General features: G+C 48.8%; 1 protein-coding gene across 3 annotated transcripts in view; it reads left to right on the plus strand.

The window, feature by feature from the left end:
* LOC115092041 (coiled-coil domain-containing protein 17-like) overlaps window positions 1-21,208 on the plus strand; it is a 430,820-nt gene extending 409,612 nt beyond the window's left edge. The window contains exon 13 of one of the 3 annotated variants that reach the window (XM_029602511.1): window positions 20,146-21,206. In XM_029602511.1, the coding sequence (XP_029458371.1) occupies window positions 20,146-20,292 (147 nt within the window). In that variant the 3' untranslated portion in view covers window positions 20,293-21,206. Of the gene's footprint in view, window positions 1-20,145 lie in introns of all 3 variants that reach the window. The other 2 variants (XM_029602533.1, XM_029602516.1) reach the window with 2 other exon arrangements.
* The last annotated feature ends 2,251 nt before the right edge of the window (window positions 21,209-23,459 follow it).

The raw sequence follows: 23,459 nt of genomic DNA on the forward strand, positions 1-23,459 counted from the left end.
TGGATGGGGGCTGTTTGCAGGGAGGGATCAGATACAGGAAGGGTTTGAGGGTTGGCTCAGTGGGAGTGATTGGCTGTGGAAGGTGAGAAAAGGGGTTACAAGAGAGGAGCTAGGGGTGAGAATATCAACTGGGGAGGGATATGAGAAAAGAGAGAGGAAGGGGATGACAGATGATCAACTCAGAGTTAGAAATCGTGGGTTAGTGGACCCTTGACCCGCAGTGAGAGATGGTACCATCCACGGGGAGGAGCCCCGCGGGGCCTCACTGTCAGGAGGCGAGGTCAGCAGCTGCAGGTGACAGAGCCCAGAGAATGTAGAGCAAGGAATGTAGGTACAATGGCCAGAGTACATCCCCCTAGTGGTGAGGAGCTTGGCAGGCCCCGAGGCACAAGGATGCAGGCTGTGAGTGAGGAGAAGTGCCAAGGAAGTGTCCCCAGGAGCGAAGCCACAGAGAGCATCCGCACAAAGGAAGGACGTAGGCATACCCGAGGAGCGGGGAAGCCCAGGGGGTCTCTGGCAGTGTTATGAATTGGTATGGTTTGTGAACCCTGGGTCGAGGTGGGTGATGGTTCCACCCACAGGGAGGAGACCTGTGGGGACTCACACCAATAGGCATGGCCTCAGCAGCATCAGACACAGCTGTAAGGAAGACTTTATTCAGGCAGGGAAGAAATAGCAGAACCCGCAGAACAGGGATGTAATACAGTTCTGAGAGAAGATGATAATCTCAGCAGTCAAGATCCAGTAGTGGCCCGCACAGCGGGGTACGCTGGGGGAGTTCCTCCTGTAGAGTTGTGTACCTTGTATGTGCAGATCCGGTAGTGGCCAGCGGAGTGAGGTACGCCGAGGATTCTGTGCAGTAGATGATTAAGCAGTGCAGGAGTTCAGAGGAACTGCTAGATGGTAAAGGTGCAGTCTGCAGTGCAGAGTGAGGCAAAGAGAGTTGCTGAAGGAAGCATGGTAGTGGCCTGAGGCTCGGGGTACGCCATGGGGAATCCCCAGCACAATGAGGTAGAGATGTGCAGAGATGTACTCACAAGGAAGTCCCAGGTAGTCCGAGAAGTGAGTAGTAGATACTGCAGGCAGGAAGGCCCTCCAAGGAGTGGATAGCCAGGATGTAGAAAGGCCCCCGAGAAGCAGGTACCTAAAGCATCCAGGTCACAGGAACAAGTCCCAACGAAGAGTTGAATTGAGCCCTCTCCTTGCTAACTCGTAGAAGGAGAGGGCTGAGTGGCTTAAATACACCAGCGGGATGACGTCATGCAGAGGGGACGCCCCCGAGGTTCCCGCCATGACGTGTACTTAGGAGGCCCTGATGCGTATGCGCGCGCCCTAAGTGATGCCAGGTCAAGATGGTGGTCGTCAGCGCCCACACCGTCCTGGGGTCGCCAGGGAAGGCAGCATTTGCAGTCAGAGACTGCCATTCTTCCGAGGACAGCTGGAGCCGGGAAGAAAGAGGTGAGCATGAGAGGTCGCAGCTGTCTGCGACTGACGGGCGCAACAGGCAGTGATGGAGGGAGAGAGAGAGAGAGAGAGAGTGCTGCCCTGAGGAGCGGGGAAGCACATCACAGTCACAGTACACAACACGCTGCTCCGAGGAGCGGGGGAGCGTGACAGTCACAAAGGAAGGCAGTGGCCCACAGAGCAGGGTACACCTCCGTAGATCTCCATGAAGCTGAGTTGTGAAGCAATGGCCTGCAGAAATTAAAGAGCATCTGTGATTGTCCTCAACCTTCGGGCCTCAAGGCACTTCAGAGATTCCTTGGCTTTGCCAATTACTATCACTCCTTTATTCACCACTATTCTAACCTGACTGCACCACTCACGGCCATGACCCGCAAGACAGCCAACCCCTCTCGGTGGTCCCTTGAAGCCATGACCGCTTTTCAGGACCTCAAGTCTGCCTTCCTCAAGAAACCTTTTCTCCATCATCTGGACCCTACATGGCCATTTGACGTTGAGGTCGACGTCTCCGACATGGAGTAGGAGCCGTACTGAGTCAATACTCAACTACCCATACACTACACCCTTGTTCTTTTTTTTCCCAGCTCTTCTCGCCGGCGGAATGTAATTACGCCAGTGGGGGAAAAGAACTGCTGGCCATCAAACTGGCCTTTGAAGAATGACGATCTTGGCTCAAGGGAGCTCAACACCAGATCACCGTATATACGGATCATAAAAACCTTGAGTATCTACATCATGCTCAGCGTTTAAACCATCGCCAGGCTGTTGGTCCCTCTTCTTTACCCGATTCAATTTCATACTACGTTACTGCCCAGGCAATAAAAATAGTCACGCCGATGCGCTCTCCAGGTCTTTTGTCACAGAAGATGTGTCCGATACCCTGCGGCCCATAATAGACCCTGCCAAGGTTATTCTCTCCGCCACCTATCCTGTGCCACCGGGGAAGATGGTTCCTCACCAGCTATGACAGAGGGTGCTGCAATGGGCCCACGATTCTTTGACCGCAAGACATCCAGGACAATCCAGAACTCTCTCCACTCTGCAGTGGTACTACTGGTGGCCTACTATACGAAAGGATACACAAGCTTATGTTGAGTCCTGTCCTTGTGCGCTTATCATAAACCTCCAGAAGGAAAACCCTGGGGACTCTTGCAACCACTCCCCATTCCGAGCGAGCCTTGGACCCATATCGCAATGGATTTTATAATGGATTTGCCCGTCTCTAATGGTAAAAATACCATATGGGTCACTGTTGACCATTTCTCCAAAATGGCCCACTTTGTGGCTCTGCCCAGTCTCCCTTCGGCACCTCAGCTCGCCAAGCTGTTCTTTCGACATGTGTTCCGGCTCCACAGCCTCCCCAAACACATACTCTCAGACCGTAGAGTTCAATTCACCACATGCTTCTGGAAATCCCTCTGCAAGAAATTCAATATTTCTTTAGATTTCACCTCGGCTTACCATCCTCAAGCCAATGGCCAAACAAAGAGGACTAATAAACCATAAAACAATTCTTGCGAGCCTATATGAGCCTCCGTCAGGTTGATTGGGCCGACCTTCTTCCACGGGCGGAGTTCGCCTTAAACTCCCGTCAGTCCGCCTCCACTGGTTCGTCTCCGTTCCAGGTGGTCTATGGTCGCTAGCCTTTGCCACCACCTTCGCTCCCGCTGTCCTTGGCATCACCCACTGCTCAAACAATTGCTTAAGAATTGCACCAATTGTGGCGTAACATCCAACAGCTGCTCCAGCAGGCTGCCCAGAGATCGAAGAAGGCCTTTGACGCACATCACCGCGAAGCACCCCAGTTCCTACCCGGGGATAAGGTATGGCTCAGAACCAAATTCATTCGACTCAAACTGCCTTCAGCTCGCTTCGTCCCGGATATATTGGCCCCTTTCCTGTGCTCTGCCACTGGGTCCTGTTACCTACCGACTCCAGCTACTTTCTTCGCTCACGATACACAACTCCTTCCACGTTTCTCTATTAAAACCTTTGGTTCTCTCAGGATTTTCTAAAAAACCACCGGACCCTCAACCACTGTTCTTGGAAGCAGATGTCAATTATCAAGTCCGAGATGTCCTGGACATTAGAAAATGTGGACGAACATGGGAATATCTCCTCTCATGGGAGGGCTTTGGGCCTGAGGAGAACAGCTGGGAGCCTCTGGCCAACATCCTGAACAAGGATCTCATTTGGCAGTTCCATACCAAGCATCCTTGCAAACCCAAACCCCTGAGGGGGGTCTTAAGCGGGGGGGTACTGTTATGCCCGTCGGTAGCAGACGGCTGCGACCGCATCTACTTACATCCAGCACCGTCCTGCTCCCCTCTCCAGGCCTGCTCGCGGCACGAGCTAGTCTCTGCCGCTGCGTTCCTCATGGCTTCTCGTGGCAGTCAAGATGCCGCCACTCTCCACACCTACTCCGGGCCCTCCTAGGTATGTGCGCGCGCCACCAGAGCCTCTTTTAAAGCCTCTTCGGCGGGAACCTCGGTGGCATCCCGGTTTGATGTCGTCATTGCATCATAGTACTTCACCTCTAACTTCGCCCTCAGATAGCCAACTTGGCAACGGGTTCCATTCCTACTCTATGAGCTTCTGTGACTGCCGTTCTTGTGGTGACGCTATCGGACCTCTTGGACTTTGGACCCTACCTGGTACCCGCTCCTCGGGGGGCCAGCATGCGCACTCTACGGGAACCTGGTCTCCTGGCTTCCCCCCATTCCTTGGGTTGGCCCTGCGCCTTTCAGTAAGTCCTATCCTGCTGGCTTCCCACTCCTCGGTGCCGCCTCTGGGAACACCTTCACCACTTGGGAGTTCTACCTCTGTGCTCCCCCGCTCCTCGGGGCAGTGCCAATGTTCTATATTGTGACTGTCAGAGCTTCCCCGCTCCTCGGAGTAATGCCTACGTTCTACACTTTGGACTACTTGTGCTTCCCGGCTCCTCGGGGCAGCACCCTTGAATCTACCACCGGTCACTGCCGGTGTCTCCCCGTCCTCGGGCTGTCCTAGATCATCATCTGGAGATCTGGCTCGCGCTTTCCCGCTCCATGGGTTGGCCTACGTCATCACATCAGTACCTCCTTTGCTGTGCGGCTCCGCCCCTCGGGATTGCCTTCCCGGAATACCTACTGCACGTCCTGTGTCATGCTGTTGCGACCAGTCTTCGACGGCTTCACCCCGCCTACCTCCCTCTACTTGCGGCTCCTCCTGCTCACCTCGGACTACTGGCTGCCGCGGTGTCTGTTTGCCGTCCTCTCCGGCATCCCCGGACCGGCTTTGGTGCTGCCTCCCGCCATGCTCCTTCAAGGTACCTTAGGGCGCGCACGCTTGCACGCCGCCCTCATCTTTATTTCCACGTTGGCGCGAAATCAGGGGCATCCCCCTGATATGACATCACGCTGCCCGGATATTTAAGCCTACAGTATTTGCTAGCTCATCGAGTTAGCAACGGTAACTCTACGGATGGGATTCGCTCTCTGTACCGAAGCTGCTCTGCCACTCCAGTGCTTTCTGGAACTCTTACACCCTTCAGGGTTGCTAACGGGGTACCTGCTCCTCGGGGGCCTCTTCTGCTTCTTTCAGGTGCTATCAGGAAACCGGTACTCGCTCCTCGAGGGCCCATGTTCCCTGAGTCGCTGCCTGCATCTTCAAACCCTTCTACTTGGAAGACTTCACTAACAGTTTCCATCTGTGAGTACAACTACCATCTATTCCACAGTACTGCTTCACTGGAACCAGGTACTCGCTCCTCGAGGCCTGCCCTCTCTTCCGGTGCCAGACCTCTCGTCTAGTGGAATCTCTGATACTGCTACGTGAATACAATACAACTGAGTCTCTCTGCTCTAAGGGATCAGGTACTCGCTCCTCAAGGGCCTGCTCTCCCTGTCTCGGAGCTTCTCCTAATTCTACCTGGGACTATGAATGCTTCTTATCATGTACTCATAACTCTCAGTCTCTTTCCACTACAGCACTGCCTAGCAGAGGATTCGCTGTTCCAGCGTTCTGTGGGAGACCTGCCCAGCCGGGCTCAACATCTACTACTCACTACTGCCACCTCTGGTGGTTTCCAAAACTGTTTAATAAAAGATTCAAATCTGTTTTTGTGTGTCCAGAGTCTAGCCTGACACTGTGGTCCCTCACGGGACTGCCCCCCGTGGGCGTGGTCAGCTGCCCCAGTGTCCAAGGATCCACATAAACATCAATAACCATAACACGCACTCCCCGCTCTGCGGGCCTGCCTAGCACCATCTCCTCCGGAGGCCTCTGCCCAGGTACTGATTCCTAGGCTGCCTAAGAACTGTGGGGACCTCTCCTTGCTGTGTCTCTTGCCCCGCTCCTCGGGACCTCCCTACAGCTCCTACCAGAATTCTCCGCTGTACCTGACCTTGCCTCCCGATGGTGTAGGCCTATGGGGCCCCTCCCCACAGGTGGTAACAATGCTCACCTCGGGCCAAGGGTCCACAAACCCACCAACCACTACACAGATAACAGTAAACAGGACAACTCACTCAGAAATCAATAAACTCCAACTCCACTAAACTCCAACCAAGAACTCACTTCCTCTCCTCTCTCTCCCATGCCTGACACACCCTCAGAGAAGCAGCTGCAGGAAGCCAGTATATATAAACAAAGAAAATAATGTGCCAGACATAAAATGACATGCAACGCGTAAAATGAAGCATGACGTGCTAATGTGAATTGTGAAACTTACCTTGCAATGCGGTATATCAGAAAATTCCCTAACCACATCCATTTTTTTTTTTATCATGGACGCTAACATGCCATATTTCTGCTTAATTTATAGCAATTTGATGACTTTATACCTAAAATAGGAAAATGAGAAATATAGTTGGAGAGAGCTGTAGGAGTAAATGTTCATGTATTATGTGGTCTCTGGTCACTGTTAGGGCCACCGGCCATGGTCCAGTGCGCCCGGTTGCTCCCTCCTACCGGTGCGGCACAACTTCCTCCAGCTCTGGCCGGCCTGCAGCAGCGGCCAGTTGCTCCCGGGGTGCCTCCTCATGCTCTTCTTCTTAGGTGCGCCATCGGGCCCGTTCACCCAGGCTCCTCCGATGAGCTGCCAAACTCGGGGCGGGCCCCGCCTCCTCTGGTCCTCCTAGGCCTGCGCAAGAGTTCCTGCTGCAAATTTAAAGGGACCACAGCAGGATGTTGCTGTGGCTCCTCCTCCTGGTCCTGCCCAGTCTTTTCCTACTTAAGGCAAGATCTGGCTCGCAGACCTTGCCTTGGCTTCTGCTCTGGTTCCTCTATGGAGGAATCACTCCTTCTCCTGAAGTTTCTAGTTGTATTCCTTCTGGCTTCTGACTCTGGACTGGACATCGGTGACTCTCTGGCTTATGACTCTGGACTGGATATCGGCGACTCTCTGCCTTATGACTCTGGACTGGCTATCGGCGACTCTCTGGCCTCTAATCCTGGATTGGTTATCGGCGATTCTTTGGCTTCTGACTTTGGACTGGCTATCGGCGATTCCTGGGCTTCTGATCTTGAACTGATCCTGGACGATTCCGCTGACATTTCCTCTCTCTTCACAGGGGCCCACCTAAGACCAGCCAGCTCCCAAACCCAAGGGCTCAACCTGCGGGGAACGGGGTTGGTATTGGTGAAACTCCAGTCGGCCCGCTGCACCAGCCCGGCCTCGCCTTCTGACGGTGGGAACCTGTGGGGATTCGCCCTCACAGGTAGTGCCAACTCCACCTCAGGCAAGGGGTCCACCAGCCTCGTCGCAACATTACCCTCTTAACAACCAGCTAGAAGCAAACAAAAATCTAATGTTAATATATTCTCAGTGACGAGAGACCACATAATACATGAACATTTACTCCTACAGCTCTCTCCAACTAGGCACTAATATTCCAATCCACAACTCCAGAGAACTGTGCCATAGGAATGTGTTTCCCAATCTGTGTTGTGAACCTGCCCGCGAGGTGCGCGTGGAGGTCCCCTACCTCTCGCAGCCAGTCGGGCCGCTGTCGCAGCCTCCCCGGCGCCGTCCTCTGCGGCACAGAAGCCACGTGAATCTCCTGCTCTGCACGGCAGGGCTCAGTGCCGGGAGCCTCGCTCCAACGTGGCTGGATCACCGCTGCCACTCCCGGGTTCTTAGGACGGTGGGAAGCCATCCCTGCCAGTGCCTGCAGCTTCTTGCTCTTCCTGCAGCCTGCCATCTCTCCATCTTCATGGCAGGGCTGCCCCGCTGCCTGCCTTGCTTCCTCGGGCATTCCACATGGCTGAGGACGCCACCAGCTTCTTGCTCTTGTCCTCCAGCTTCCTAAGGCGTGGGCGCGCGCCTCTTTCCTGCTCTTCAAGGGCCAGCCAGGTGTGCATCTTTGCTGGCTCCTCCCTGTCGTTGTCCTCTTCAGCCCTACAAAAGGGCCCAGCGTTCATTCCAGCATTGCCTTTGCAAGGAGTTAGTTGCTCCTGGATGTTCCTGTATTCGCTCCAGGAGTCTTCTCTGTTCCAGCTCTTCTTCAAGGTCCTGTGTTCTTTGTTTCCTGTTGGAGCTCCATGTCTCGTCTTGAAGTCCGTGATTCCATTCCTGATGTCCGTGTTCCAGTCCAGATGTCTGTCTCTTGTTCCTGATGTTCGTGATCCAGTCCTGATGTCCATCTCCTGTTCCTGATGTCTGTGATCCAGTCCCGATGTCCTGAACCCCAGGTTCCTCGTCACCACCTTTCCTGGCGTGCCATGTCATGGTCCGCGACCAGTCCCATGGGTGGGTTGAGTAGGGCGCTTCATGGTACAATGCCTTCTTCACTACCACAGCTCAAGCCTCCAGAGGGTATCCCTTGCTTGAAGCCAAGTCATGTCTTGGTCCTGTGTCCCTTGCTTAAAGCTAAGTCGTATCTTGGTCCTGTGTCTTGAACTTTGCTCACCCTCAGATACCTTGTGCCTGCACTGTCCATGCCTAAGACTCTCTTTGAACCTGTTCCGTTGCAGCGTGGTCCACAACCAGCCACTGGCGGCTGTGTAGGGCACGTTTTGGTGCAGGCCTCTTCAGTATCTTTGTCATGATCCAGTATCAGCGTCCATCATCTCGTCTGGAGGCTCTTCGAGTCCAGCGTGATCCGCGACCAGTCCCGCGGGTGGACTGTGTAGGGCACGCTGCGTCGCAGCCTCAACCCAGTACTTTGCTTGAGTCTTCTGAATACTTTGTGCATCCAAGTACCTTGTTCCTGAGTCTCGTCTGTGCATCCAAGTACCTCGTTCCTGAGTCTTCATCTGTGCATCCAAGTACCTCATTCCTGAGTCTCATCTGTGCATCCAAGTACTTTGTTCCTGAGTCTCGTCTGTGCATCCAAGTACCTCGTTCCTGAGTCTTCATCTGTGCATCCAAGTACCTCATTCCTGAGTCTCATCTGTGCATCCAAGTACCTTGTTCCTGAGTCTTCGTCTGAATCTCCATGTTCCGGTTTTTGTCGCCCTGGCCTCCATCTGGCCTGCCGCTTCTTGCCGTTACCCAGCGGCAGGTCCGAAAGGGCTTGGAATGGTCAGAGGACTGTTCATTAAGACCACCATTGCATTGCTGGTCTTCCGAAGCGTGCAGGTCTGAAGGAGGGTCAGTTTCTTCAATCATCTGTCTTCAGTCCAGCCTCGCTCCTGTCCAGCCCATGCTCGGGTATGCCTCGCCTGCCATGGCACCTCTTCGGAATTCCTCTGGGGTTGAACCGTGGTCCAAGGACACACAATCCCCTGGAAAGCGGAACCACTCTCCTAGCGCTTCCTAACATGCGAAGCCCTTTGAGCCTTCCCATGCTCAAGGTCTCCATCTCCATAACAATCTGGACTTGGAGGCACACCTAATCAGTCTGATTTTCTGGATATCCATAATGAATATGCATGAGATAGATTTATTTATTTATTTATTATTATTAAAGGCTTTTATATACCGACTTTCTTGATACAAATCAAATCAACTCGGTTTACATCGAACTAAGCAGTAACTATAACTAACCAATCAACAAGAGACAATTTAAAGGAGCATAAAGTTACATTATAACAAGGATGCCTTAACTGGGAGTAGGAAATAAAGAAAGGGAGAACTAAGATAAGTACTATATACAAGGGAGGGAGGAATTCTAAGTCAGGCTGTGGGGCTTGTAGTGTGGAAGGCTCGTCAGAACAGCCATGTCTTTAGTTTCTTTTTAAAAGTTAGTAGACAGGTTTCCTGCCTGAGGTCCGGAGGCATGGCATTCCAGATGGAGGGGCCTGCAGTAGAGAATGACCGGTAGAGAGATTTGCATACAATGGCTCTAATGTATAAATGTATTTAAATCTTTCTTATGCATATTCATTACAGATATCCTGAAAACCAGATCGGTTAGGTATGCGTCTAGGATTGGATTGGAAGACACTGCCATAGGAGACCACAATAATAAAAAGAAAATACAACTTGCACAGTTAATCACAATAATGAACAGCAGGTAGAAGCAGAGATTAGGTTATCGTCTTGATGGACACTGGCAAAATAAGAAGCAAGCTGAACATTTATTTATTTATTTATTTATTTATTTATTTATTTATTTAACATTTTTCTATACCGAACTTCATGACAAGCTTCATATCAGGCCGGTTTACATCAAATTTAGGGGATAACTTAACTTAACAAAACCATATAACAAGAAGGCCGAGGCGCAGTTACAAAAAACAGGGAGAATGAACTTGGGGGCTAGGGTAGCCAGGAAGTAAAGGACAGAAAAAACTGGACAATGAACACGAATGGATATACAATCGCTGGGTCGGGCATTTAGTCTATTGGGCTAAATGGAAGAATTGTAGCTATGTTAGGCTTAAGGGAAGGCTTGGGCGAAAAGCCAAGTCTTGAGTTTTTTTCGGAAGGTAGTCAGGCATGGTTCTATTCTTAGATCAGTCGGCAGGTTGTTCCAGATGATGGGGCCAGCTGTGGAGAATGCCCGTTCTTTCGTAGAGGTTAGTCGAGCGGATTTGGTTGGGGGAACTTGAAGGGTTCCTTTGTGTGCCGCTCTGATGGGTCTTGTAGAAGTGTATAGTTTGAGTGGGAACTGAAGGTCCAACGGAGGTTGGTTGTGTATGGATTTGTGGATAATGGTGAGTGCTTTGTGCACTCACCATTTAATAGGTAGCCAGTGTAGGTTTCTAAGTATAGGGGTGATGTGAGTTCTCCGGTTAGTGTTGGTTAATATCCTGGCTGCTGAGTTCTGGAGCATCTGTAGTGGTCTAGTGGCAGAGGTTGGGAGTTCTAAGAGGAGAGAGTTACAGTAGTCGGTTTTGGAGAATATTGTTGACTGAAGTACCGTTCTGAAGTCCTGGAGATGGAGGAGGGGTTTGAGTCTTTTCATTACTTGTAGCTTAAAGAAGCAATCCTTCGTAATATTGTTGATTGATTTTTTTAGGTTTAAATGGTTATCAATGGTGACTCCTAGATCTCTAACTTGAGTGGTCTGAGGAGTAGAGGTTGTCAGATCCTGGCTGGTAGAATGGTCAGAGGAAATGAGAAGAATTTCTGTTTTGGTTGCGTTGAGGACTAGGTTGCGTTGAACATGATAAGAGAAAAGACACACAGGCAATATAATAAAGGCATGGCATACCCATCCCTATAGTCTTTTCTCACAACGTCCAACCAAATTTACTGACTCTGTAAACCCCTCCATTTAAAAAAAAATATAGCTATACAGGTAAATTGAATAAATCAGCAAAGACATACCTGATTTTCCCTGAAAAACTCAGCAAAGCTGCCACTCTCATATTGCGAAAGAAGACAGATTACTAGGCAATACACTGGTTTGAGATAAATGGTTATGTTTAAGTTTGTTTGTATGCCGCCCCTATCCAAGGCAGCTCACAGCAAAACATACAAAATAAAACAAAGAATCATAAAATATGATTAAAAGAACAACATAAAATGGGCATAACCAGCCAACAAATGCTAAAAAAGCAATAAAACATCAGAAAACAGAATTTACCTCATCTTATAACAACATTTAAACAGATGAGGGAATACCAGACACATATCATAACTAGCAACTGTACCCGTTCTAAGCCCGGGCAGCGAGCCTTTTTATTGGCACATATGCTCTTGTATGGAAGTGTTAGCTGAAAAGGAAAAACTAAATTATTTTCACCCAGGGCAAGGGACGTGGAGGCACATTTGCTAAAGCATGGGCTGGCAAAGTTTATTTACCAAGCTGTCTCTCGTACTCCCCCACACCCCCTCTCCTCTCTCACACACACATTCTCTCTCACCGGCATCCCCCTTCCCTCATATAGGCTCCCTCTCTCTGAAACCCACACTCAAGCATCCCCCCACCCACCGTCTCTTACCTCCCATGCTCTCACACCCTCCCCACCCCCTCTTACCAACCATGCTCTCTGTCACACACTCCCCCACCCCACCCCCCCCCCCCGTCTCCCTCACACACATTCTCTCTCACAGGCACTCCCCCCCATGCTTTCTCTCACACCCTCCTGCTCTCTCTCACCCTCCCCTCCCCGACACACATTCTCTCTCACTGCAAGCCGCCGTGTTGACCAGATGCCTAAGGGCGCACACGCTCGGCCTGACTGATGTACCAGCGTTGGCGCGAACCTCAGGGGCGTCCCCTTGAGATGACATCACCAGCTCCAGATATTTAAGGTCTCAGTTTTCGCTAACAAGACGAGTTACCTAGCTTCCTCCTGGTCGCTGCGGATGGGATTTGCTCTCCGCAACCCTAGCTACTCTGCCTCCTCGGACTTCACTAGAGGTACCCGCTCCTCGGGGGCCTCGCTTTCTTTTTTTTTTTGCAGTCCGGAACCAGTACTCGCTCCTCGAGGGCCCATGTCCCGGACTTGCTCCTGAATACCACTTCTGCTAAGAAGTCATCGCTGCTTATAACATTGTGAGTTTCCATCTATCTCTCAGAGCCTTCCCTTGGTCCAGGTACTCGCTCCTCAAGGGCCTAATGTATACCATCTCCTGGGCTGCTTTAAGAGACTATTGTGGGATGGAGATCACGTGACGCCTTGACGAGGACGGATGTGAGTTCTCGTCTGGGTGCCTAGGCCTAAGCCATCCATCCACATCCACCGGCGATTTGCTGAGTCGGCAGCTCAGTGTGCGGTCCACGGACTCTTGGTCGTCCTAGCTGCCTCGCGATTCTTGATGGCTACTCGGGCGGGGTCCAAAATCAAAGAAAAAGACCGCGATCGCGAGAAGGCCCGAACGCCGGACCCGATTTTGGAAATGGCGGCGGGGCCGAATGAGCAGAGCTCGGTGCTCTCTGGGTCCGCAGCGGAGCTGACAGCGGCCGTCCTAGCAGCGCTCAACCCCGAATTAAAGAAAATATCGACGCAGCTGCAGGAGCTTGCGGCGGGGATGGCGGCCATCGATAGGCGTTTTTTGGACGTGGAGGCGAGGGTATCGGAGAATCAAGATGGCCTCCGCACGGCACAACAGGATATTCGGGCGCTTAAATTAGCTTTGGAGAAACAGGCTCAGAAGGTGGATGACCTGGAGAACCGGTCCCGGAGGGCAAATATCAGGTTGGTCGGCTTACCGGAGGGGATCGTGGAGGCCCAGCTTCCTCAATTCTTGGAGGGCTGGCTGCCGACGGCTTTAAAGCTTGCGGGGCTGTCTGGCCCTCTTCGCGTGGAGAGAGCCCATAGACTGGGCCAGAAGCGGGATGACCAGACCAGGCCCAGGGTGGTCATCGCGAAACTGTTAAATTTTTCTCATAAGGCTGCTGTCATCCGTGCGGTCCAACAGGGGATGAAGCCGGTGTATGAGAACTTACCAATAATGATTTTTCAGGATTTTTCGCAAGCTGTGTCCCTGCAGAGGCGGGCAATGGCCCCCTATTGTTCTCAACTGTATAAGCGGGGCTTGCGGGCGGCCCTAATTTACCCTGCCAGATTGCGGGTCTCTACAGCTCACGGCGTCAAGTGGTTCACCGAGGAGGAGGCTATTAAGCAATTTCTGCAATCCTTACCGGCGCTAGCCTCGGGAAGTGACTGAGTGCATGTGTTGGAGCGGACCACGTGGAGTTGTGGATACTACATTGCTGGCCGGACGGGCCACCTACAGTTTTTCAGATGGTGACTGTTTCTGTGTTTGATTCCTTGTTTCTTGTTTGGTTTGGCCTGCACTCTGGTTATGTTTGAAATGCAGCTGTGCATCCTTTTAGTTGCTGGCACATGGCTGTTTTTGTGCTGGCCCTGCGGAAGTCCCCTTGATTGGCGGACTACTAGTCCCCAGGTGGAACGTGAACATGGCTGAGCGTACAGGTCGTGGGCTCAGTTCCTATCTATTTTATTTTTTATGATACCGGCCGCAGTTGGTCTGGTGCGTGGGACTGAGACAGTGCTGCCTGGGACAGCGGGGGTTGAATGGGACTTATGGCTGTTCCTTTTTTGTCTTTTGAATGTGTGTGCAGGCTTCTTACTTGTTCTTCAATGCCTTTTATTCTGCATTCTTATGGCTCATGTTGAAGTATTTACTACTGTGGATGGATGGGGGGGGAGGGGTGGGGGCTAGGCACAGTCTGAGTGATCTCCACCCACCGTAGATGGTGGGGGTATTGGGGGGGGTTAGTTACAGTTTTGTGGGTAGAGGTAGGGATACGGGGAAGGGGGAGAGGGGGGGAGGGAGGGAGGGGGGAGGAGGGGGGGTGGGGGGAAGGGGGGGAGAGATCCTTAGCTGGTTTCAGACTTCTGTTGGTTGGAGTATTGGTGGGGTTCAGTTCAACACTGCCCTTGGGGGCGTAGGGGGGGGTCCAGCTGGGAGGCCCCTCCCTATTCGACTGCTGATTGTCATTGCTCATTTGATTTGGACTTATAAACCACCTTGAGTACCAGTAATCTTTCGCTGTTTTCCTGGAATGTGGGGGGCATAAATTCGCATATTAAAAGGACTAAAATATTGCAAGTCCTGAATAAGAAACGGGCGGCTCTGGCCTTTTTGCAGGAGACGCACCTCACGGCCCAAGAACATGATAAATTGAGGCAGAGATGGGTGGGGGAGGTGTATGCAGCCTCTGGGACGTCACACTCCGCAGGGGTAGCCATCTTAGTGCGCAGGTCCTTACCCATTCAGATCATACGTGTCATTAAGGATCCAGGAGGGCGATACTTGATTTTGGAGGGAATATATAATAATGCTCCGATTATATTATGTAATATCTATGCTCCCAATGTCTACAGGGCCTCCTTTTTTCAGGAGGTACTGGGCCATTTGTTACCTTATATAGATGCGATGATAGTGCTGGGCGGAGATTTCAATGCTGTTCATGACCCTACACTTGATAAGGACTCGAAAGCACGAATTCGGGGGGGGCCTAGTAAGGGGATACGGCTGTTGGAGGCTTCTCTTCACCTTTTGGATGTTTGGAGAGTCTTACACCCTATGGAAAAGGAATTCACACACATTTCTAGGGCTCACGGCTCGCACGCGCGCCTAGATTATTTCCTGATAAGTTCTCACTGCCTCTCTAAGGTGGTTGAGGCGGGGATAGATGATGTGATTCTTTCTGATCACGCTCCGGTGTGGGTGGAGTTCTCCCACTCCCTCCGGACTTCCAGTACCTTTTTGTGGAAGTATCCCTTTTATTTGGTGGAGGATCTAGCATTTCAGACGCAGGTGCGGGACAGCTGGGCGGCTTTTGAGGTGTCTAATGCTCAACATAAAGATAATCCCATACTCTTCTGGAACACTGCTAAGGCAGTGTTACGCGGTGAAATTATATCTTATGTTGCGCACAGGAAAAAGGCTCTTGATAAACAACTCCTGTCGCTGACGGCCCAACTGCAAAAAGCGAAGAGGGAGCTTATTTTGGGGCCCTCTAAGGGGCGTAGAGAGCAATACTTGGCGCTGCAAACGGCTATTAATACCTTGTTACATACACGGGCGAAGAAAGGCCTCCTCTTTTACCAATATAAGCTTTTTCAATACGGGCAAAAGTCAGGTAAAATGCTGGCAAACTTAATAAAATCTGCTAGGGGCTCTCGGCATATCCCCGCCCTCCGAAATGCTAAACGGCAGGTGGTGACGGATACTGAAAGTATCCGTCGGGTGTTTCACACCTACTATTCCACATTGTATAAATCGGAGGGGTGGGACGGCTCTAAATGGGAGGAGTTTGGGGATGCGATTCATCTTCCTGCGCTGACTCTAGAGTTTAGCCGCTATCTTAATGCCCCTATTTCCGGGGAAGAAGTTTCCCAAGTCATTAGATCAATGCACAAATTGAAATCTCCTGGTCCCGATGGTTACAGTGCTGAGTTTTATCATTGCTTGGGAGACCCATTGTCGGGCCTGTTGTCTAAGGTTTATAATGCTCTCATCGCACAGGGCACCTTTCCCCTTGGAGGTAATCAAGCTTATGTCACATTGATCCCTAAGCCGGGTAAAGACCCCTTGCTCCCGGAATCCTATCGGCCCATCTCTCTACTGAATGTAGATCACAAAATATTGACTAAAGTGCTGGCGGAGCGTCTGGCGAATGTGTTGCCTTCGCTTATACAGCCGGGACAGGTGGGTTTTGTCAAACAGAGGTACTCCTTGCGAAATATCCGGCAGGTGGTTACGGCAATGGCGCTTTGTACCCGGGGGGAGGAGCCTTACTTGGTCATTAGTCTCGATGCTGAGAAGGCCTTTGACCGGGTGGAATGGGGTTTCATGTATCATATTTTAACATTAATGGGGTTTGGTGGGTTCTTTTACCAGGCGGTGGAACTTATTTACAACAACCCGGTGGCTTGTCTCCAGGTGAATGGGGGGTTAACGGAATCCTTTCAGGTGGGGAGGGGAACGAGACAGGGGTGCCCACTTTCACCTCTTCTTTTTCTACTTACCTTGGAGCCCTTTCTCCTGGCCATACAAGCCCATCCCGGCATCCGCGGGCTGCAATTTTTGGAAGGAAACCAAAGGGAGCTGTTTAAATATGCGGCCTATGCGGACGATATCCTGCTATTTCTTACCTCCCCCGCTCGTTCCTTGGAAACTACACTAGAGGTGTATGGCCAATACTCGGCGATGTCCGGTATGCGTATTAATTGGAATAAATCGGAGGCATTGGCCTTCCCGGAGTCCCTTAAGGATCGTTGGCGGGGTGCCTTTCCTTTGAAGTGGGCCCAAGGCTCTATTAAATATTTGGGCGTTTATATCACCCCTAATTTAGATAAAATATATTCGCTTAATATTCTTCCCCTTCTACAGCTTACGCAGGAGCGGTTGGCCGCATGGCGTCATTTACCGCTTTCCCTGAGTGGGAGAATTGCCCTATTTAAAATGGTAATCTTACCTAAGTGGCTGTATGTCCTACAAAACTACCCTATGTTATTGTTATCCAAGGACCTTCGCCGCGTGGACCAGTTACTCCGTTCTTTTATTTGGAGAGGGGGTAAGGCCCGAATCTCCTTGGGTTGGTTGAAGCAGCCTTGGGCCGGGGGGGGGATGGGGGTGCCTCGCCTCCAACACTATGGCATGGCGGCGAATCTGCGTTTAATCCGTGGGTGGATAGTTGGGAAATCTCCCTTTGTCAATATTCTGGCGGAGCGGACTTTCGTTAGACCTCTGGCTTTAAGTCATGTGTTGATGGGCTGTGGGAAAACACTCCCGCCTCGGCTGGCTCTCCATCCCTTGATACTTCCTCTACGGAAGACTTGGGCACTTCTTACTAAAATGCTAGGGATTCCTAGACAATGTGAATATCTAACGGCACTGCGGGGTAACCCTGATTTCTCCCCTGGCTTAACTACTGCCCCGTTTCTTAACTGGCAGCCCAGGGGTGTGGAGTATTTGGGACATGTGTTTGATGGGGAGGGGCGCTTTATGTCTTTTGAGAAACTACGGGAGCTGTACGGAATCCCTACTCAGCATTGGTTTAGCTATTTACAATTACACCATTATGTCCAATCCTTGGGACCGCCGGCCCAGTGTTTGGCGACCTTCAAGGCGCTTGATGGGTTCTTTCATTTCGACGCTACTAAGGAGCCCTCTCTATCCGTGTACTATAAGGGGTTGGCCCGGAAGACTCTCGTGGAGTCCTCTACCATCTCGGTGGCTCGTTGGAACCGGGATGGAGGGTTTACACTGACAGCTCGCATTTTTGTGGGTAGTGTGAAGAGGGTTTTCCCGGTGACTAGTAACATGTACTTTCGGGAGATGCATCTCAAATTTTTACATAGAGCGTATATTTCTCCCCATATTGCCTTTAAATCGGGTTTAACGGTTAATGCTCACTGCCCGCGTTGTGGGGAGGAGAGGGGCACGCTAGCACATGTCTTCTGGTCTTGCCCGAATGCTCAAATGTTTTGGCAGCGATTGGGGACCTATTTTACAGGGCTGGTGGGGGTGCGCTTGCCCCTCTCTCCGTACTTGTGGTTATTTCATTGTGTAACCCAACATTTGCTTCCTAGCCTGGGATCTCGGCTTTTGTTGCAAAAAGCTGGCCTTGTCGGGAAGAAAATCATCCTTCTCCATTGGAAGGAGCGGACGGGGCCCTCCTTTTGGACATGGCGGATACATTTTCATCGTCTGATGCAGTTTGAGAACTTGGCGTCTCGATCGTCGGTGGCGGCTTGCCGGAAATTTCTTCAGATTTGGGACGCTTATATCCAAAGTTTGCCTCACCGGGCTAGGAGTCTGGTACTCAACAATTAACTTGTTCCGTTTGAACGGACCCTGACTAGTGGGGTTTGTGGCTAGGGATCTCGGGGGGGGGGGGTTTGGGGGAGGGGGGGAATGAATGGGAGGTATGTTTCTGGATATATGGCGGTGGTGGGGCTGACGGGGAGGAGGAAGAACAGGGGCTCCCGGATACCACGATGTTGGGTTGGGTAATGCCTCTCTCATTAGGATAAAATTGGATAGTGCTCCCTTTACGGACTAGACGAAGGTGCACCAGTGATGTATTGTTTGTCTTTTGCCTTGTGGTAGTTTGGTTGCTACCTTGTTCCTGCATTACAGTGTATTGTTTTATGAAGGACCACTTCCTCAATAAAATATATTGAACAATAAGAGACTATTGTGTGACTTGTTTCAGAACTCTGCATATACTGCCTACTCACTGTCTTAGTTTCTCTACAGCTCAGCCACCCTGGGATCGCTGTTCCAATATCTGAGGGACTACAGCCCAGTCGGGCGTTTCCAGCTCATTACTGCCCCCTCTGGTGGTTTACCATATTGTCTAATAAAAGAACTAGTGAGTGTCTGTCTCCTACACTAAGCCTGACCAGTGGTCCCTCTCAGGATTTCCCCCGAGGGTGTGGGCACCTGCCACTGGTCCAAGGATCCACCCACAACTATTCTAAATAATTACAGATTGCTAAATACCAGCTTTAACAACAGAGCTTTCTGACACATGCCGCAAATGGAGCACGTCCCGCGGCACATGCTCCATTCGCGGCAAAGATGAAGGCCTGGGCGCGCAGATCACAGCACACAGGGGCCTTCCCTTTTCACTGCGAATGGCACACCGGGCCTTCATCTTCGCCGTGAACGGAGCATTTGCCACGGGACATGCTCCGTTCGCGGCATGCCAGGGTCTCCTCTGCTATTTTCTGCCTGTCCCGCGATGGCCGCTGTCCTTCCGGTTTTGAATAGTCTTCCGGCGAGGGAGGAAATCGGCGAGGTGAGGGAGGAAATCTGCGGGAAGGAGGAATTCTGTGCAAAATCTGCATTCCACAGTAGCGCTGAATTCCTCCAGGAGTACCTCTTAGAGATGTGTATCGTGTGATCGATCGTCTTAACGATCGATTTCGGCTGAGGGGGGAGGGAATCGGATCGTCGCGGTTTTGTGTTTTTAAATATCGTGTAAATCGTAAATCGGGGGAGGGCGGAAAAACCGGCACACTAAAACATCCCTAAAACCCACCCCGACCCTTTAAAATAAATCCCCCACCCTCCCGAACCCCCCCAAAATGTCTTAAATTACCTGGGGTCCAGTGGGGGGGGGGGGGGTCCCATTGTGATCTTCCACTCTCGGGCGTCGGGCGCGTTGATAGAAAATGGCGCCGGCGCTACTTTTGCCCTGTCATATGATTTAAAATACGATTTAAAATATATCGGACGATATTTTAAATCGTCAAAAAACGATTCACATCCCTAGTACCTCTTGTAGCTGGTGTTGTGACATGGCCGCTGTGTGGAGTGCTTTGCAACCATTCCAGGCAGATTATGTCATTGAGGTGTCAATAAGCAACTCCAGCTTCTCCAGGCACCGTATGCAGTCTCATCTTCTCAAGATTTCTTTCATAGCTCTATTTGTGGCCTCAGTAGATTTCTACCAGTAAAATGTGTTCTACTAACTCCAATTACCTGTCTGAAAATTGCCCATCCTCAATGTAACTAAAATTCTATGTATGGTTGACCAACTACATACTTTTAGAGGCACTGAGAATAGCCAGTCTCAGAGCTGAAATTAGGTCAGGGGAGGGAAAGCATGCATATATAGTGTATTTTCAAATCTATGCACATACTTTTTCAGCATAATTCTACTTACACAAAAAGCGCAAGTAACCATATGTACTTTGTACCTGCAGTAATTTTCAGAGGTGCAAAGACCATGACTAAAAAGTACACTTGGACTTTGCTTCAATGTAGGCAGATTGACTAATGTCCCCTAAATATATACGGTGAAGAATGCAAGGTCTGAAAATACATGACGAAGGATGAACCAGAATTACTTGTTTTTCCTTGCTATTGTTCCACAGGCTACAGCATGCACGATATTTCCAGCAGATGTACTACACCCATCCTTGTACTACTTCCCGTATTACCAGCTGATGCAGCCTACACACTCATTGCTTATAGAAAATGTTGATCCTCCTCCACCATCAGCAGTATTGATGACACACTGATAAAAGGACAATTTTTCAAGCAACAATATGCTGAGTCCCATACTTTTTATTAAAAAATGAATCCAGTCCAGGTTGTAATATACTATGGTACATGTACAATGCTGTTTTCAAATATTTGTTTAATGTTGATTAATTGTTGTTGGCCCTATTAAGTCTAGATGTTGGGCTGTGTCTGGTTCTCCCTTATGTGAGAGTTGTCTTTGAAGTGTATGCAGCATTGACCACCTGAGGAGTAGAAACCTCAGCAAGGGTGCAGGTTGAAATCACAAGTATGATAGTTACCATTAGGCCAGAGCAAGTTAATTAAATTCTTTTTAAATTTTTAAATAATTTTAGAGTTTTACAAGTGATTTGTTTTTGGTGATGACCAAATTTTTTAGTAAATCAAAGTTTTATACACAATGTAAAGGCACCAAACTTGCTCACAATCATATACACATCCCATACATGACAATGCTTGCAACAGGCATAATATGTTTGAGACCAATATTTTATTTTCTATCTGTATGTAATTTTGGTTCATACATCATGTCTAGCTCTATGCAATGTAACTTTGGGAGCTCTGTTGGTGGTCTGTAATTTTTGTGTGTGAATAAAATAAGTTATAGAGTGAGAAGAACTGCTGGAAAAACACTATCACCCCAAAGAATTTTTCTAAAACATGCGAAAGCTAGGAATGATGACTAAATATAGATTATATATTGAGATGACTAGAAATAGACCATTCTGGTTCTGTGGCACAGGAGACTTTGGTATGAGTCTGCTGTCTGATGAATACCAGCAAAGCACAGGTGCACCATAGAGGCATTGAGATCAATATTATAAAAAATAAAAAGCTGAGCTCTACAGGTTCCCAAGTTAAAGTGTTCAGCTCTTTATGAATATCGGCTTCTGAGCTCCTAAATTTAGACACCTTCAGTAAGGTTTTGGCTGAAATTCACCTAAATTTAAGGGAGTAAAACTTAGGTGCCTAAATATAGGACTGCTATTTATTTTCCTAGATTTAGGTTCTTGAGCTGGATACCTAATTCTTAAAATCAATGCTAATGACCTAATTATGTATCCCTGCCCAAACTCCACCCCTGTAGCCATCCAATTTTTAGGCTCCTAAACATTTTCAAAAGGGCCAATATAAGAATTTAATTCCAAAGATTTAGCACTTAAACTCTTTGAAATTTGCCAGCTATCATTCTAAGATCTCTCTACTGATCAGCACACATCAGCTCTTCATCACCTATCACATACTGTTCCCACTGATTTCTGCAATCCAAGTGCATGACTCTGTACTTTTTGGCATTGAATCTTAACTATCAAATAGGGATGGACATGAAAAAAATATTATTGGTCGATTATTTTGTTTCTTATGCGTCAATAATTTGTTTTGTTAATTTTAAATGAAAAAAAAAAGTTTAGTTTATTTGTGTCATTCATTAACATGTTAAATAATAAATAATCAACCACAGAGCCACACTTCTCTAAAATTATAATAATACCAAAAAGAGAGAGCAATATATGTATATATCTGTGCAATCGAAAAAATATAAGCATATACAAAAATTTCTAACAATCTTAAAAGCACCGTATATATAAGAGGAAAGTGGTATCAGAGAAACTACTATGCGTGTATAAAGTATAATCCACTCTCTTTCGCCCGCAATGGGCCTCAGGCAGTATGAGAACTATACTCCGTCAATTCAAATCATCTACCGCAGACCTCATTTTGTATACATTTAGAAAAATTTTTTTTACCACTTTATTCAAAGGAATTTTTTTCACACTTTCACTAAAAATTAGAACAGCCAAGTAAAGCACCAGTAAGAATTTCTAAATGTAGCTAGACACCATATACTTAGCTTTGAAAAATTATTTTATTTATTTAAATTTTTCTATACCGACATTCATATAAAATATCACATCGGTTTACATGAAACTCGGGTAACTTAGCACAAACGAAGAGGCAAAGTTACAATAAACAGGGGGAAAAAAACTTGGAAATAGAAGGAAACAAAGATAGATTAAGATAGGGTAGTATGGCAGTAAGGGTGCCTATCTGGTGCATAATACAATTGGAGGAGGGCCTAGGATGCCAGACCGGCTGTTGGTCTAAAGGAAGACTGATCAACTGTTGTTCTAATGGTAAAATAAGTGAAATAAAATGGTCGTTTATATATAGTTAGATATATAGTAAAGGAGTTATATACAAGGTTTATATACAGTTCAACTATTGGTCTAAAGGAGATATATTGTTAGATATATAGCAAAGGGTTATATACAAGGTTTATATATAGTTTATATACAGTTCAACTACTGGTCTAAAGGAGATATGCAGAGGAAGGATGCTGATCTACTGTTCACCTAATCGGCTTATCCACCTTTCCCCTGTTAGATTAAAGGAAAATATGCAGTGGGAGGAGACGGAGGTTAATGTAAAGTAGGCGGTATAACAGAGGATTATATACAATGTTTATATACAGTCGATTATATAACATAGGGTAATAAACAAGTTTATCTGCGAATTCGGAGGGAAGGAGTTCTAAGAGGTCAAAGGAAAGGGGAGTATAGATAAAATAAAGGGAAGGTTTACTTAGGGAGGTTACTTAAGAAGGCAAGGGGGCGCGGTTCAGGGAGGATGCAGCTAGGGAGGCGTGGCTAGGGGGGATGGTAAAGGTGGAGGAAAATCTTAATGAGAGATGGGGGTTATAAACAGGTTGAGGGGGAATTCAGAGGGGAGGAGTACTAAGAGGTCAAGGGAAGGGGAGAATAGGGAAGAACAGGAAAAGGTTTACTTAGGAAGGAATTACTTGAGAAAGCTGTGGAGGGTCGGCGGCTGAGGTGGAAGGTAAAGAAGAAGGAAAATCATAATGAAAGAAGGGGGGAGAGGCTTCGTCAAGAGGGAAGTGACTAGGAAGAGGCTAAGTGAAGACTTGTTTAAAAAGCCATGGTTTTAGTTTTGTTTTGTTTTTTAAAGGATTAGGTAATGAAGATGATAATGATGAACCCTTGAAGAAGGCTGTGCCGAAACATGGGCCATGTCTGGTCTCTCTAATATTTGTTTTGAAGAATGATTTTTCAAAGCTAAGTATACGGTGCCTAGCTACGTTTAGAAATTCTTACTGGTGCCTTAGTTGGCTGTTTTAATGTTTAGTGAGAGTGTGAAAAAATTCCTT

This window comes from Rhinatrema bivittatum, chromosome 1, assembly GCF_901001135.1.
Source record: "Rhinatrema bivittatum chromosome 1, aRhiBiv1.1, whole genome shotgun sequence".
Lineage (NCBI taxonomy): Eukaryota > Metazoa > Chordata > Amphibia > Gymnophiona > Rhinatrematidae > Rhinatrema > Rhinatrema bivittatum.